The sequence below is a fragment of the Gavia stellata genome, chromosome 2, assembly GCF_030936135.1.
Source record: "Gavia stellata isolate bGavSte3 chromosome 2, bGavSte3.hap2, whole genome shotgun sequence".
Classification (NCBI taxonomy): Eukaryota; Metazoa; Chordata; class Aves; order Gaviiformes; family Gaviidae; genus Gavia; species Gavia stellata.
In genome coordinates this window covers 97,501,858-97,518,687 of record NC_082595.1, presented here as the reverse complement: position 1 = coordinate 97,518,687, position 16,830 = coordinate 97,501,858, and the positions used below count along the sequence as shown (strand labels likewise).

The window sequence follows — 16,830 nt, the reverse complement described above, 5'->3', positions numbered from 1 at the left end:
AGTCTGAGGAGATTGGGATAGTATGTTCTATTCTGAAAAGGCTCCCAGCTTCCCAGCTGCATAGCACTGAGGCCAGGGCAAAGATGGGTAGAGTGGATATGGTATCATGGACAGTAAAGTTGAGTAGGAGCTTTGGGGGAGAGAAGAGTACAGAATGTTGCTTCTTGAGGCAGATAATGTATGGATGCCTGAGTCCAAGGAAGAAAATGAGCTAGGAATAAGACTTTTTCACCTTAGAGGAATAGGGGAAAGCTGGAAGTGTTCAACACACATGTGCCACTGTCCTCACTTGCTACCCTCTGAAGTCTCCTGCTCTCCCACAAAGCTATCAGTTTTCCTGATAATTTCATGGATCTCAAATGACTTCATCTAACATGTATTAAATCAGACATAGCGCAGAGTGTACCTATATTATATCATCCTAGAATGTAAATACATTTTTGCTTTGGTGATCAGATGATGGTAATATTATGAAAAGCAAGGCAGTATCAAAGGCTTTTGTTAAACAGATGACCCAAGACTCTGGACCTAAAGGATATAAATCAATCCATAAACTAACACATGGTCCAGAAAGCATAAAGTTCTGAGCTGTGAATGCCGGGGTGTCCTAGGACCCATAACTAGCATCACTGATTTGGTGCCTTCATGCCACCTGCTGGTGGCAAGAATAATATAACTCTCAACTGGTCACTGATTAAAATCTTTTTGCACTATGATGATTTTGCAAGAAAATTCTGCTAAAACTGTGACAATTTTATTTGGCTTTTTTCCTTATTCCTCATGGTTCCTGTAGATAAAAGCAGTTCACCTGTTTGGGGGGGTTGCTGCTGGAAGTCAAGTTCTAGCCACATTAGTCAATATTCCACTGAGTATTAATCAGAGGTAGGACAGTAGAGGAGTCACAGACAGTATGTCTAAAAGATAAAAGTAATGCTTCTTATGGTAGTTTTTATTTTTACTAGTAAGACCCGCACTTCAGCTCACGACCATAATTCTCACCAGTAAAGTCTCCCCACCTACCCATCTAATGAAGCTTCCCAGTATATGTCATTCTGCAAGTTACCTTTAGTTGCTCCACAAAGTGCTTCCCTATTGTGATTCCAGAATTAGGATTTCCCAAGATTATTTCAAAGTTATCTTCAAGGGCTAGTCTTTCCCTTACATTATACAGACGTTCATATGCCACTGCAGCCAGCGGAGTACAGGGAATTCTCAACACTACCATGAGGCCATGACCACTAGGACATTGTCTTGAAGAGTTTATTAGGTTTTGGATGATTTCCAGAGTTTCAACTGAGGTGTAATTCTTCATCTGAGAAAGACCACACACTGCCATCATAGCTGCAGAGTAGTGTTGTATGAGGACGAAAGTCCTTATCACTGCACTGTGTAATCTGGGGAACCTGAAATAAATGGTGAATTAAATAGTGAAGTATTAAAGGCTAAAGTGAAAAAGCTCATTTTTACAAAATATAGAAAACTCAGGATTTTCTCCTGTAAAGAATCCTTCATTCCTACTATACAACAGATTCTCACCAAATTGCAGTTGGACAGTCTTTGCAAGGCATCATTTCACAATCAGAACTGATGTTGTCTCTCCATTTCTTAGTAAAGATTTACTAAGCAAGTAGTCCAATAAGGTTACATCAATTTACTTTACCAAGACTTTACTGCTGTTACAAAATTTATCACAGAATATTTGCTAAAGCACTCAGCAATATCATCAATAAAAAATATATTCTCTTATCATTGAGAATAGTATTCTTCATTATGTGTTTTTCTTAAGGGGCAGGGGTATTGTGGTGTTTCTTTTGTTTTCTTACTGAAGCTGTAACCTGAACCAACTCACTCTTGTTTCCAAGAGGACTGAACATGTAGGCAGCATCCAATGAGCACTCCAAGTTCCCAAGCCCAGGTACACCCCGTCTCAATCCCCAATCTATGGAAGGGAGAGACATGGATATGCAATAGCATCCTGTGCTCTGGTTTTCACAGAAATGAGATCCAGGTGCACAGTAAAAAGCAGAACTATGGCTTGCTCAGAGAACTGCCTGATACGTGTGAGGGTACCGTACCTCTTTCCCAAAGCCATGACCATTGCTTCAAAAGAGCTGTCGTACCGAAGCAGTGGAATACTATGTCCAGAGAGAGTGGACTCAATGAATTCTGACAGTCCAAAGTATTTCTTGTTTTCACGGTATAAATCTACACCCTAAAGCAAATGAAGCAATAAAAATATAAAGGTAAAGTCTATTAATTATTAATTTACAATTGATTAACCATTGGTATGTGATATATTTGCAATCACATTGTCTAATAAGCATACATCTACTCAGACATATTAAAACAAGGAGAGAAAGAAATAGAAATAATTTTTCTGAGAGAACAGAAGTTTGACCCAATTTGTCCTTCTTTCTTTCTCTCTCTCTTTTTCTCTCGCCACATATACATATACACAGACAGAACAGCTATGTATGGAATAAATATGCACACATATGAAGAAAATCCATGTATGTACATATATTTATGCAGTTAGGCACTAGAGACAGATTTTCAGATGGTTTCTATTTATGTAGCTCAAAGATTTTTAGCAGAGCTACTACAGTTTATAGAAGATACAAAAGGAATAAAGAAAAAAAGCAAGAAATGATAGGATAAGCAAAGGGAAAAAGAACTTGCCACAGACTGAACAAGAAAAAGATGCCATGCAAACTTCATTCTTGTTTACGAAAATCATAGGGCCTCCACAGTTTTGCCAAATATGTAAATGTGAAATAACTTATGAAAATCTCACAAAATCACCTCAAAGCATCCATCTTACATTGCTGTATGAAGAAGGCCAGTGGATCTCATTGTAAGGGCTGATATGAGTATGCTGTGTCTGCAGCGCATAGGGGAAGGAAGTCACATGGAGGGTCACAATATTTGGCGCTTCTTTCACCTCCCTGCAGTTCAACAGTCTATCAACAAGTCCTGTAGACAGTTCTGTTTGAGGATAAAGGCTATGCATAGCACTGCAAAAAAGAAACCCAAAACGCTCCAAAATGATCAGCACAAGGGAACATTTGTGTTGGTGGAATAGCTTTAACCTGGATGTGAAATCGAAGTTAAACATGTACAAGGAACTTAGAACTCTCCTTTGCCCTGCTTTTGTGGCATAGAAGGATGGGAAAAGAAATGCAAATTATTTCACTGCAGCTGAAGAGTTCTGTAAGTTTGATAAGTTCCCTAGCTAGCAAATTACCAGTCCCTTACAGCTACCAGAATATGAGAGATAAAGGGTGAAAGGAAGCTGATGTTTTGGCAGTCACCAATAGACACATAGTCCTGTAGTAACTTTGGCCAGATTGTTAGTGCTGCCCTCAAGAAAATATAATTCTTACCTACAAAAATCAAGATAGAAAATGACAGACAGTAAGTCAGTATGACAGAAAAACAGAAGGAAACTACCTGTGATAGAACTATTATGAAAGGGAAGAACAGTTATTGTTAGGGCAAATGCCAGCATCATGGAACACCTACAGTCAATTCCTTGCTCCAGTGTAAAAATTCCGTCCAAATACATGCTATTTAATTTTTGGCATTTACGTGCAGTGACTAAGTTACAAGCCTAGTCACTGCAAGCTCCTTCTGTTACCAGCAGAGAGAGATAAGTAACTCCAGAAATTGGTTGTGTCCACCCATGATCGAAGTCAGCCCTCAGAGATGCCCGTGTCTCTTTTGTGACTATATGGGCAATCCCAGGCAATTACACTCCTGTTTTAGGCACCTCATTTAACAGACTTCAGTTAGATGGCATGAATCCTGCTGTGCAGAACAGTCACTTAAATATTCGTCACTTACATATGTTTATTAGATAAGAGGAAAAAATATCAGAGTTAAGCAGCAATACAGGTACTTCCCTACCACTCAAGGATGTTCTATGAATAGATGCCTTAAAGGCTGTGACAGCTGTAGTAGGTCATCTAAGTTCCTAAGATATAGAGGAGTTGAACAGGAAACCGCCAAATGCAAAGTTTTGGTGAAAATCATCATTCTTAGCCAGTGTGAAAGACAAGACCTTTTCATTTCATTCACAAGCAAGAGTCCATAGTTTTTGGTTTCAGAAACACTACCATGTTCCCAAAGTTGGAATATGTTGGTGTTTCTGGAATTCACTATGTCCTCCAAGCTCCCCAGTGCCTCAGGAGCCAGAAAGCCAAAGCAGCCCAACTTCTCAGCAGGCAGACTGTTGAGAAGCCAAGGAAACAGGGCTCTCCGAGGGAAGAAATGAGTTACACAAGTGAGCTGATAAGGAACTCGGCAAACAGATAGAAACCTCCCTGCTTCCCTGAGAAGTCTACCTGACATTACTATGTATCCACGGAAGCTTTCAATTCTTACAAATCAGTGATTCTGGATAGAAAAAACATTGTACTGGAAAATTCCCAATCAGTTAAAAAAATAAGCAGCAGTGTTGGCTCACTAGTTGTCTACTTACTGTGGAGGGGTTTTGCATATTTTACAGCCCAGAGGACACTGACAGAGGATAATGAGCTCTGTGTACTTTCACAGGAAGCTTTCCTTTGAACAAATGACAATCAGCCAAAAAAACAATAGCTGTGGCTGAAAGAAGATAAGAATGGTGAGCAAGAAAAGCTGAAATGTTCCACTGAGGCATAATATAATAAGCAGGATAAGAGTAAGTCATGAAGGACCTTAAAAGAAAACAAGTTTACTCAACGCATGGGAAGAGAAAGTTAGCGGAAAGATGCAAACAAAGATGAAGGAAGGGATAAATCAGGAAGCTGATCTTGAGAGCTAATGCAAACAATAATAATTTCTCTAAAAATAAGATACAGTTTTCTTACCTCATTAGATCCCAGTGTGCATGATCGTGGATTAGGACAAATAGTGTATGTGGATTCTGCACAGAGTTTTGTAAAAAGACTTTGAATTTAATCTGCGCTTCTGCATCTAGTTTCATAACATACTGTTCCAGCCTCGGCTTTGTAAGATGTTCCTTTTCTAATCCAAGTTCTAACAAAATACCTAAAGAAATGGAACAAATGTCAGTATTTCCAGATAGAAATGCATTTAACGATTTCCTGTAAATCTAAAATAAAGCTAACTAATGAGCACCTGAGTGCCAGAGATGGAACAAAGTCTGCTGATAAGTCACTTCAGAGGGTGGAACACAAATCAAGAAATCAATTTTCTCGAAGGAACCCAAATCAAGATTTTGAGTGCTGGAGTCAGCAATTGAGCAAATATGAGACAGCAATTTCTGAGCCACTGCTAGCTGGAATGGACGAATCTGATGTCGTTCAATCTCATAACCTGGAAAAAGGCAAAATTCTGTTTAGATATATGCCCAAAGTCTAATCTAACACAAAATGTTAGAGTCTGGCAAAGAATGATCTACTCTTTAAGGTACTTCACTTATGGACTGGAGTTCCAGTTTATGAAAATCTATATGGACTGTGCAAAGAAATCTTTCTGCATTTGGACATTTTGGGCCTATAGGTCGCTTAAATGTCTGAGAGCTGAAACTGAACTTGTGCAATAGTGTTCTGCTACCATAAAAGTAAGACTTAGGGCTTCAGAGACTACAATACCCAGTGGAATGAAGCAGAGCATCCATCAGTGTAAATCTGAATATCCCAAGACAGGAGTTGCTGTTTGCCTCAGGACCTTTGCCTTCAAGAGCCCAGGACTCTGCCCAGATAGATATAACTGCACACCCAGAGACCTGGTCTCAAGTACCCTACTCTGTTACCTCTTCAGAAAATCCTCCTTACTTACTTGTACAGGCAGCTGCTCCAGTTCCATTCAGTACTGTTGGTTTATTCGCTGAAGCAGAAAGTGATGAAGAGATGTGCCCTTGGTTTTCCTGATAAAATTTCTCCAGCAAAAGATCAATGTCACCCTCTATCAAATTGAAGGGATAGTGCAATAAACATCCATGTTATTAAGTGCTGCATTTCATATTGATTTTGTTTCATAGATCTTAAAGAGCTTTATATATGCTAGCTAGTTATCCTGCCCTTGGCTTATTGGCTGTTTTATACAGGAACCTTCTTGTTATTTGCTATTGCATCTGTTTTTACAGCATATTCCATACGATGTGACATCATGCTGAACAAAAAAAACTGGGGGGAGTTGGCCAGGGGGGTGCGGCTGCTGCTCGGGCACTGACTGGGCATCGGTCAGCGGGTGGTAAGCAACTGCATTGTGCATCGCTTGTTTTGTATATTTTTTATCATCATCATCATTATTATTATTATTTTCTTCCTTTTCTGTCCTATTAAATTGTTCTTATCTCAACCCAAGTGTTTTACCTTTTCTCTGGTTGTCTCCTCCATCCCACTGCGGGGAGAGAGTGAGCAGCTGTGTGGTGCTTAGTTGCTGGCCAAGGATAAACCACAACACACTAATAAAAGGCAGATCAGGCCAGGGAATGACAGACCAGCTCTGCAGACCACTGGCTAGGACATTTATGGAGGATGGTAGAAAACTAGCCTCAAGGCCCTGGTGCAAATCAGCAACAAAAAAGACATGAAACTGGCTTAGTTTATGTTCAGACCATGGAGCTATACTATTCACTAACAAGGATTACAAGAAGCTTTGGAAAATCTGATAAATATTTTTAAATCTTTAACATTTTTGTGAGACAGAAAGAAAAATAATTCCCTGTAAAGCTGACATAGAAATATGAGTTTTGTAGCTGCACGCAATGCTGAAGCAAGCAAGGAGTGTTTTACTGAACCGTGCATGTCCGCAAATATATCCTATTCTATTCAGCAGGGGCCCTGCTTACAGATGAAAGCTGTGCAGAGAATACAGTGTGTCTGTCCTGAGTATTTCATATTTTCCTCAGCAGTTGAAAAGATGTTTGAACACGTCTGCACTGAGCTCAGAAAGGCACGGTCTGCCCCGTGAAGTGCAATCCAGTGGATATAGATGGCAAATATTTTTAGGATGCTTGTTTACTTCTTCTGCTCAAACAATAACAATAGCAAAAGTGATTTTGAGAACCGTACTTTGAAGATACTAAGAGCAGATACACTAACATAACTACATGATGGTTCAAGAAAAACGAGTTTCTCTTAAGCGACCGCTCAAAATATCATGACACATCCAGAAGGGTTATTGTGATCTAAGTACAGATTTACCGACGTGACATGAATGGCAAAAGGGACTGTGACATCCCATTAACACTGACAAATATGCTGCATTTGCTCTAGTTGTGTGATACGGTTTAACTTTCCATGTGGCTGGATCCATCCCCAGATAATCCTGCCTATAGCAATCCTCAGTATACTCAGTTAAAAAATGATCCACTGATCCTGGCTCTCTGCAATTTTCCTCTCTTTCCCATGCATCATGATCAAGTTCACAGTATGGTAAGTTGAAAGGACAAATCCTTCCTTTGATAAAGTAACTCTCTTTTATCATGGTCTAAATGAATTCTGTGCTTAGGGCAAAAGAATTTATACATTCATATGGGTATGGGTTTGTGTAGCTAAGAATAATATGCTCAGCTATTTGCTGGCATATTTTTATGAAACTGAGGGATTTTAGAAACTGACACTTTTAGGAGGAATTTCAATTCAAATGTACATTCACAACTTTGTCCTGCATATTTATATATTTCTAATAATGTCTTGCTTCTGGAAAGGTAATAAGCACAGCTATTTTCTCTGACTTAAAAGTTTCAGGGACTTGGAAACACGCCTCTTTATAACCTGTTAGGTACCTGGGCATAGTGTGCTAAAGAAGGACCCCAGAGTTTCCACTTTCCCTGTGACCAGCTGATAGTTAACTTCTTTTTGGTAGTCTGAAGGAGTGAGCATGCTCTCAGACAGAACTCTTGCCTGATACTTTCCTAAAAGACAAAAAAGTAATTTTGAAAGCACTTCAAACTGAAGTAAAAATGTTCCAAGTCATAATAAAAATACTACCCAGCCAAATGAATGCTACACACACAAAAATGGCAGAGATGAGTCTTTTCTGTCTCCTATACATGTACGCACCAGACACCTGTATGGTAGATTCATGTTTTATAATTCTTTGTGTTTCGTTCCCTTTTTAGGAAATATTTGTTGATGCAGTATATAAAAAGAGCATATAAATAGTCAAAGGAATTGTCAGTTATCTTACACTCATAATGAATCTTTGAACGGCTATTCAAATAATTTATTTAATTATCAGCATAGCCCTCAACAGGTTGTTGAAGGCAATGACATTGAAAGACCATCTTTCAGAAGCTAAGAAAATGTTTGGTCCCCTGCTCGCAGTAATATCCCAGTCACACACAGAGCAGGAGAGCTTTCTGCACCACGTGTGCTGTAACTCACCATTACTTGTTTGTAGTAGTGTTGGCTGGGATGCCTTGGTGAGAAAAAGGATAATGCAGGCAGAATGTGATCTGCTGGGGAGAGACCCAGCTGCACAGCATCAAGTTGGGTTCATCAAAACCCGTTATTTGTTGGTCAAAGTTCTGCTTTCGGAGGCAGCTTATTGAAACTCCAACCAAACTCCTCATAGCATTGAATTACTGTTTTGCCTTGGGATCTCACCTGTTATCACGATGCAGGAATCAATGGCTCGATTTCTACTGGCACATATGATCACCACATAGTTTGTCTTTATTAATTTTCCTTCAATGAGCAGCTTAAACATTTCTGAGAGCCCTTCAGCCAGAGAGTAGCTGCACTCAATGATATGGACACTATCATTACAGGAGCTGGCTGCGAGGCCTGCCAGCCAGGGGAGCTGAGCTGAAGTCACTGGTGCGATCTGGCTGGCCACTTGAGGAAAGGTCTGCGGAATAGCCTGTTGGTACTGACGGATTTCAGACAGGTGTGATTCCCGCCATGAGCGCATGAATATTTGTTCCAAATCCTCAATCAAAGGGACCTGGTCCGAGGCTAAAAAAAAATTAAGAGGAAAGTGTTATGAAACAATTAAACAAAACTGTTGAGTTAAAAACTTTTTTTTTTTCCAAAATATCTACTTTTTTAGAGATGATCATGTTTCAGATTATGCGTGCATGACTCTATTGCCTTTGGCAGATGTGAACCAAATTTTTCCTTTTGAAGTGCTTTTGTGATACTCAAGTAAAGCTGCCCTAACTGGAACCTGAGTATCAGTAATTAGAAATATTTAAGAGGTTGAGTGCTGCCTGTCTCAGCATAATACTACTTCTAAACCACAGACTGTGTGCAAGAACAGTGAATTACAGCTCTTTTCCTTTTTTTATTTTTAGGTGCTGAGGTCCCAGATTATAGGAGAAGATGAACTTTGTATGATTATATTTCAATCTGTTTGGGCTTCAAGAACTAATTATTTAGTTTTGTTTCATTACCACAAATGAAATTGTTTAATATCACATGTCCTAAGACTGATATTTAGTATTGTCCTGCCCTAATATTCCCTTTCTCATTTGCCAGCATGCAATATATTAATTGCAGTCTATCTGGATGTAAAATAATCTTACCTAGTTGAACAAGGTAGTAGACAGTCAGTAAGAGCTGCATTTCCTCTGAAATAGGCTGTACTGTGGAGGTGCCGTATTGTTCATATGCTCTAGATAAAGACTGCGAATTTCTGTAACAGGTGTACAACAAAGGACTCACTATCACATCGTTAATATTCCCACAAAGGTATGGGAAGTTTCCATGACCTACAAAATAAACAATGTTTGTACACATCACATTAATTTCATAATTTTTCATGTATGCATTAAACAGTTTTAATAGTAAACCTTTTTAAAAATTGTCAGCTTTAGCAGTGTTTAGCAGTAGGACGTATCTTTATGTCTCTCACAAAAAAGATTTAAGGTCTTGTTGGGGGGTTGGGGTTTTTACCTTTAAAAATAACTGGCTTTGCTTTACAGATTTTCAGCAAGTTGTCAGGAACTGATACTGGTTCTCCTGAGCCCACCATCGGAGATGAGGCTGGCCCCACCAAAGCAGAATGTGGTAAAGATGATAGGCTTCCTCCGTCTAAGATTTTAGACATATTATTACTGGAGTCAGGTCTAATAATGATTTCCTCAAAGAAAAGTTATTCAACATCATCTCATACCCACATTTGGTATCAGTATTAGATGCTTTTTATGGTTACATCACACATTTCATGAGCTCTTACTACAGCCCATACTATTATGCTAATTTTCTTGAAGGACTAATTATATTGTTGCAACCTTGAACATCATACACGCATCTAAAGATTTTGAAATGTTTATAAACAATAGTTCCAGGTATGAATGCAAGAATACAGAGACTTAAGTGATATAAATGCACAAACAGTTATGATTTGTGTGTTCTGTGTGATATATTTAGTTTCACTGCTTCTAAACAGGTTTTCTTGCTATAGCAAGAAAGAAAAAAATAAGATTCAATGTTTGCTCAATTGTAACTTCTTCATGGTAATTTTAATTCAGACAATAGCACATTAAAAGAAAACATTTTGGGGAAAGCAGGTTTATTTCACTGCATGTCACTCTAGTCTGTATCTAGACTATAAAATCCAAGTGCCAAGAACACCGTGATAAATAATGGAAACAATGGATGGTACCTTGACCTGAGTTACAACACTAATTTTAATATCCCAAAGGCGTTTTGGTGTCTAAAGATAGACACAGGCACCTGCTGGGATTTATTAATAATGACTTGATGACTGGATCCTAATGAGAGTTAAGCTCAAAGCCTCAAAATAAATCAATGGAAATGAAGGACCTAAATGTAGGTGATCATGTAAGTATCAAACACCTTTCAAAACTCTAATGCAAATCTGCATGCGTCTTTAAAATATTGCCTCTTTTCCCCCATTATTTTCTGAATAATGAAACAAACATTATCATTACCTTGGGTATAGCTTACCATTTTTAATTCTGTTTGGAGCCTGTGGGTTGAGCTGCAAGTTCCAAGTTTCAGTAGATGATGGAGATTCTGGTGACCAACCTTTATGGCGCTTTTTTGGAGGCCCTGGATTTGTTAAAGTGCCTAAATAACAGTAATATTTCAGAAAAGTATTAGAATAACATGTATTCGATTTTGTGCATGGTGATTCATTATGTTTTGATAGATTGAATGTGTGCATTAAGCACTGGTAGACAGGGTCAACTCCATGAATATAATCTTTTTTTATGGGTTTTATTTTACTTTGCTATGTCCTGCTTACATTTCTGGGAACTTTCTGGTGCAGAGAACTCTTAATTATCTAGGCAGACTTCACTTATTTTATACGACTATTTTCTCTGTACTAAGAATAACGTAGTAAGAATGAGATGTTTACTAAGAATGCTTGTAAGTGTTAATATTTTGAAGTCAACACTGTGGGCATTTTGCTCCTTTTATTTCGGAACACACGACAGTCTGTCATGTAACATTGCAAAATAAAATTCTCAAGGGTTTCAGGGTAGTATTAATGAAAGATCTGAGTTCTTTTCAACAATTGTCCCATTTACAGGATTTTTGCCACTTCTTCCTGGTTACCATCTTTGGTTTTATGTTATTGCGTATTAACTCCTAGCATGTAGCTCCAACACCTTTGTCTGTAAAAACATAACTTTCTCACAGTTTTTCTAGGAGATCCTGATGATTAATTTCTTTAATTTTCTTTCATTAATTTCTTAAACCTTCTTGTATACTCCTGCAAAGTCCTAGAATGATGAGCTTCCACTAACATCAAGTATTTCTGCTTATTGAGAGTCAATGGTCCTCCAGGAATTGCTCAGCATCTTGCAGGATTGAGCTATTTCTGGTTCTGGACATGACTATGCAGAGGCCATAACACTACTTCATGCTGGCAGGGCTATATCTCCTGGCAAAACGGTTAGTCCCACGTAAAATTCAAGACAGAGTAAGAATCTTATATAAAAAGGGGATTTTAATTTTGCAAAATATATTAAAATTAAAAATAAACCTGAAGTCTTCAGATCTAGAATAAGATTGTTCACTTTTAGAAGAACTGTACTCACAGGTTTTCAAAGATTACTTTGGCCTTTAAACTCTTACCACGTGAGGGCAGTATTTACCCATTTGGGCTACTCATTCTTTCATTTAGTTTCCTGGCAAAACGTGACAGAAGTCACAAGATACTTAGAGCAATACAAGGAATTTTTTTATTTGAAAATGCCGTACTCTTTCCTGCAGAGATGTGAAAGTAATCTATCTGAAATGAATTGGCAAGAATATGTTGCTGCATGGAAGAAAGAGCTCAAGCACCTGAATGGGCCGAGAAAAAGAATTTGACCTGATGCCAGCAGGGAAACTTGGGAAAACTTATTTTACAATAGAGCTATAGCATGTTTCTAGCCATAGTGAAGACTAACTTTCTTGCTTAAACAAGCCAGTGACACAGAATACAGTTTGTGACAGAGAATAATTAACACAAATCATGATAATAATGGTTCAGTGGGGACAGTTTCTTTAATTCGGAGCCAGTCGTCAAAGTCTAGTGCTCCATCCCAAGGTGAACTGCAACATAGGAGTTATCCTATGAGTGATTACTTATAAATCTTTCTTAATTCCCCTCACAAAACCTGTTGGTGAGATTGATGCAAACTGATGCATTCTTTAAGAACCTGGATTCAGAATCCAGTCTGTACTTCTATTAAATGAGTGAACTGTAAATATAACAAAAAACTTCCAATTAATAATCTGAACTGAAACAAAGCTATGGCTGAAAACATAGAAACAATATTTTTTTTTTTAAATTAACACAGAAAAAAGTGTTATGGAGAGAAAGGACTTGGAAGGGAATAGTAATTTCGATTAATACAGGAAATTACAATCATGATATATTCGTTCAATGCCTCTATTATACCCATGGAATATACAGTTTAGGGTTATTAAACAACAAATCCATATAAATACCTAACACTGAAGGTCTTGTCAGAGCAGACAGGTTATTTTTCACCAACTGTTGTTTAGGCGATTCCTTGCCATTATAAACTGCTGAGCTGAATGCTGCTGTTGATGGGATGTGATCTATGGCTGCAGCTGGCAAGAAAAAACCAAAGTATTTACACTAAACATTTCTAGGTCAAGATCTCCAGTGGATATAATAAACTGATCACTCCATCATTTACTTTAATAGAGCCTTTGGGATCTGCTCAGAGTGAATGCAATGATGAATAAAACAAACCTGCTTCTGATCTCATACCAGATTATTGCTGTCTGACTCCCAATTAAGTGCCTGGGTAAAATTTGATTCTGCAATTAAATACATATGTCAGATCCTTTAGCTTCTTTGCAGCTGGACTCTAGCTCCTACATGAAGTTTACTCAAGAATCACTTAAAGGAGTGAGAGAGGTCATTTAAAAATCTCCTAAGCTTACAGTCCAATTTGACATCCTCTTTCCAACCTTCTTTTTAACTATGCTGCATTAAAAGGAGAGTTTTTTCTCGAGCCTCATATGCTTGTAATGAATGTAGCTTTTTTGTATATGTAATCTCTGACAAAAAATGCCAATCTGCTATTCTAAAGAGATTAATGATTTGTTCTGGAGGGATACCAGTATTCCAGATCACAATTATTTAACAGGCTTCTATCTCACAGAGAGAATATAACCACCAACAGATGTGCCTCAGTTCTCCTGTGTGAATCTCTGTAACAGTCAAAAGACACTAAAGAGCTGTTTTCATAATGAAGAAGCTCAGAGAAATCACTCTAGCCTCTATCATCCATGACCTTTCATTTAAGCCAAGCTAATGGAATAGTAAATGTTTCAGGAAGAATTCTTAATACAACAAAAACTTACAGATACTGATCATTAGTTTGTTTTTTAATATTAAAGCTACTTTTCTCAGCAGAAGAAAAAACTCAGACGATTTTAAGCTGATGCCTATATAATACGTGCAGTAAAGAGGATTCTGGTCATAATGTAAAATAGACTGGATCAGAAGAAAAAGCTGGAATGACACTGGTTCCTGTAACATTTGTCATCTGTGACCAGATAAGTAACAGCTCGAGGAATGTAATACCTGTTCTCAGAAACTTTAAAAATAATGGCTTTTAAAAAATTTTTGGTTTGTCTTAGCTATGAGCAAGCTGCAGAACACCTATTTCATTATTTGCTAACCTTTTATACATAAAGCTGAGGGGGAAAAATGGACAGCGAGAAGCCTTCAAAGTACGATTGCTTTCTTTATTTGTAATATATCTCTATATCTATTCAACTTGTTTTATTTTATGTGGTAGTGTGCTTATTTGTTTATCTTTCCGTTCACGCAAGGACACACAAATACCCATGCACAGAAGAGTAAGTGTAGGTGGAAACCCAGCAGGTTTTCCTTCTAAGCGGTACCTGTTTGCTGAGTCCCAGCTGGAGCGCTTGGGTTTGCTGCTGGGAGCGGCTCACTTGAGGTGCTTCCCGAGAGGCCCGAACTTTCTGGCAGTTGGAACAATGTGCTTGAGCAGGTGCTGGATGAAGACTGCCGGCCTCTGAACTCTTAACAAAAAAGAAACTTCTTATCCCCTGACAGTGGCATTTCCTTTTTCTCTGCATATTTGATTTGATAATTTCACACATGAATGAATTAGAGGCTACAGCACTTGGAAGGGAGGAACCGATGTCTTCAGACATGCCATCCTCATATTAGGTCAGTCAATGGCTTTTTACAGCTGCTCCAGTAATCAGCTAGCTTTAAAGAGTCTTTCTTTCAACTGATCTCTCTCAGGTTTTACACAGACGCCAGTCCCTGTGATAGCTAAGCTTGGATGATGAAAACCAGAGCTCGAGGAAGACAGCTTCATTATCTTACCTGCCCCTTTCCAGCAGATTACAGATCCTTTGGTCAGAGCTCCCTGTGCATTCCTGACCAGATAATACTTTAAGTGTTTCTGTTTCTTGGGCTGAGTGGTCAGTTTAAGATTAATGTGATTTGAGAATTCTGTAAAGTAGCAGAAACCCTTCTTGCCACAGCCAACACAATTGCCAGAGAAGCCTGATAAAATAAACAATACATATTATCCAATGAGATAGGTGGGTCACTATTAATAACATCCAAACATGACTCGTTCCTGGAGAAAAGCTGTATTTATACTTTTTTCAGAGAGTGAACTTTTTTTTAACATTTTCCTCCAAAAAATATTACACCAAGTCCACTGTATTGCACTTTGGCTACGAGATTGCAAAAACCGAGCCCCATGTTTACAGAACAATTAAAATAGGCCATTTTTTTTTCATTATCTCCCACCAGAAACAGATCACAATTCCTATTTATTAACTACCTGTGAAACATTAAATCAAGAAGTTTCTGACTGAAGAGTACTGAATCATGTGCTTAACCCCAGCCCTATTCAACACCACAGAAAACAGATGCTTCACTTCTGTTTCAGCTTTCATTGAAATTAAACATGCAATTAAGCCTCAAGAAATTAAGTATATTTCATCTATTATATTTAATTAGATCTAAGCATATTTAAGTACCAAGTTCCTACTACAGATGCTTTTTTAGAGAGGAAAAAATACTTAAGGCTTCCTGGGCTATTAATTTAAAGTAGCGTTCTCAAATTATGGCTGGACTGTGTTAGCACTTCACAGCAGTTTAAACTATTTATGATTACGGAAACAAAGTGTCTACAACTTTATAGACAAGACAGAGACATAGTCCTTGCATGTAAAGAAGCTTATTGTACTCAGGCTTGATGGGGCATTTCCAGGGATACTGCCATTTCCTCTCATTCCGAGATACACAGTTTGAGCCTCAAAGAGGGGCTTGTGATGGTGATGTCATTATCACCGTAAATAAAGGGCATTTGTTGCACAGCTGACTATCTGTCTTTTGATTCTTAAACAACTTATTTTGTCCATTTTCCAAAATATTGCCCAAGAAATTTTCATCTTGCATCAGACCAGTGCAACTGTCTGAAAAATACTTATTATCTAAAAAGAAATCATATAGTGTGCAATTAGAAGATAATCTTCCCCACGAAAATTTTCTCTCTCTTCCCTACATATGACCTGAAGCACGAAGTTTGCTTTTATTTTAATCATATATAATGAACATTTTAATGCGTCATCACAGGAATTGAAATGGAAAGGGCATGTTCAATGAATTGGAAGATGGCAAAACTAAAGAAAATATATTTCACATAACATACGGACAATAACATCGGAAATAAATAACGGGAGTAAAGGATCAACTATACGGTAGATAAAATTTATGAAAATTATTATTACAATCACATATTTCAAACAAATCAAGTTTTCAAATTAATGGTCAATACCTTTTTCCTTCTGTAAAATACAAGCACTGAAATATAATGCTTTGTAAATACCTGTTGCTTGGCTTACAACCAAGCACTTTCATTAGTTTTCAAATGGCTCAGAAGAATTTATTAAAAACCTAAGTTCATGTGGAAATTGGTCTGGTATCCATGGGAACAAGTGGCTAACAACTATTGAAAGCTGCCTATTATCTCTCTGATCCTGGTTGGTAGGATGATAAAGGTCATTATGACTCATAAAATCAGGACAAGTCATGACTCTGCAGAATCCTCTGTGTTATATCAGTCAGCACAAAAGCATCTGTCTAACATCACAGAGCCTTCAGTAGCTGCAATAAAAGCAACAACAAAAGGAAACAAAATTAGAACGGATGTGGCAAAAGCTGTAGAGTTTGCATGCATTTATGCAGATTAAGAAATCATAAAAAATGCTTCTGCTAGTAAATCAAAACTTCCCATACATTTGGCAACATGCTGAGCGTGACCAGCAGCACTGCAATTTTTGCCTGGTTGCCACTTACGGGCCCTTACTGTCTTCAAATACAAGCATGAGGGGACCATTTCCAAAAGTAAAATAGAAGTACCTGTACACTTTTTAGGTTTTA

The 16,830-nt window shown here is 37.9% G+C and overlaps 1 protein-coding gene across 2 annotated transcripts in view; it reads right to left on the bottom strand.

Moving 5' to 3' along the window:
* Positions 1-16,830, bottom strand: part of GREB1 (growth regulating estrogen receptor binding 1) — a 59,812-nt gene that overhangs the window by 29,622 nt on the left and 13,360 nt on the right. For both annotated transcript variants that reach the window (XM_059835049.1, XM_059835055.1), the window contains exons 4-17: positions 14,758-14,940; positions 14,301-14,444; positions 12,867-12,992; positions 10,869-10,991; positions 9,852-9,989; positions 9,482-9,667; positions 8,562-8,912; positions 7,739-7,867; positions 5,785-5,910; positions 5,122-5,319; positions 4,851-5,031; positions 2,822-3,014; positions 2,076-2,212; positions 1,064-1,403 (exon numbers count right to left, since the gene is read on the bottom strand). In XM_059835049.1, the coding sequence (XP_059691032.1) occupies positions 1,064-1,403; positions 2,076-2,212; positions 2,822-3,014; positions 4,851-5,031; positions 5,122-5,319; positions 5,785-5,910; positions 7,739-7,867; positions 8,562-8,912; positions 9,482-9,667; positions 9,852-9,989; positions 10,869-10,991; positions 12,867-12,992; positions 14,301-14,444; positions 14,758-14,940 (2,555 nt within the window). The remainder of the gene's footprint in view (positions 1-1,063; positions 1,404-2,075; positions 2,213-2,821; positions 3,015-4,850; positions 5,032-5,121; positions 5,320-5,784; positions 5,911-7,738; positions 7,868-8,561; positions 8,913-9,481; positions 9,668-9,851; positions 9,990-10,868; positions 10,992-12,866; positions 12,993-14,300; positions 14,445-14,757; positions 14,941-16,830) is intronic.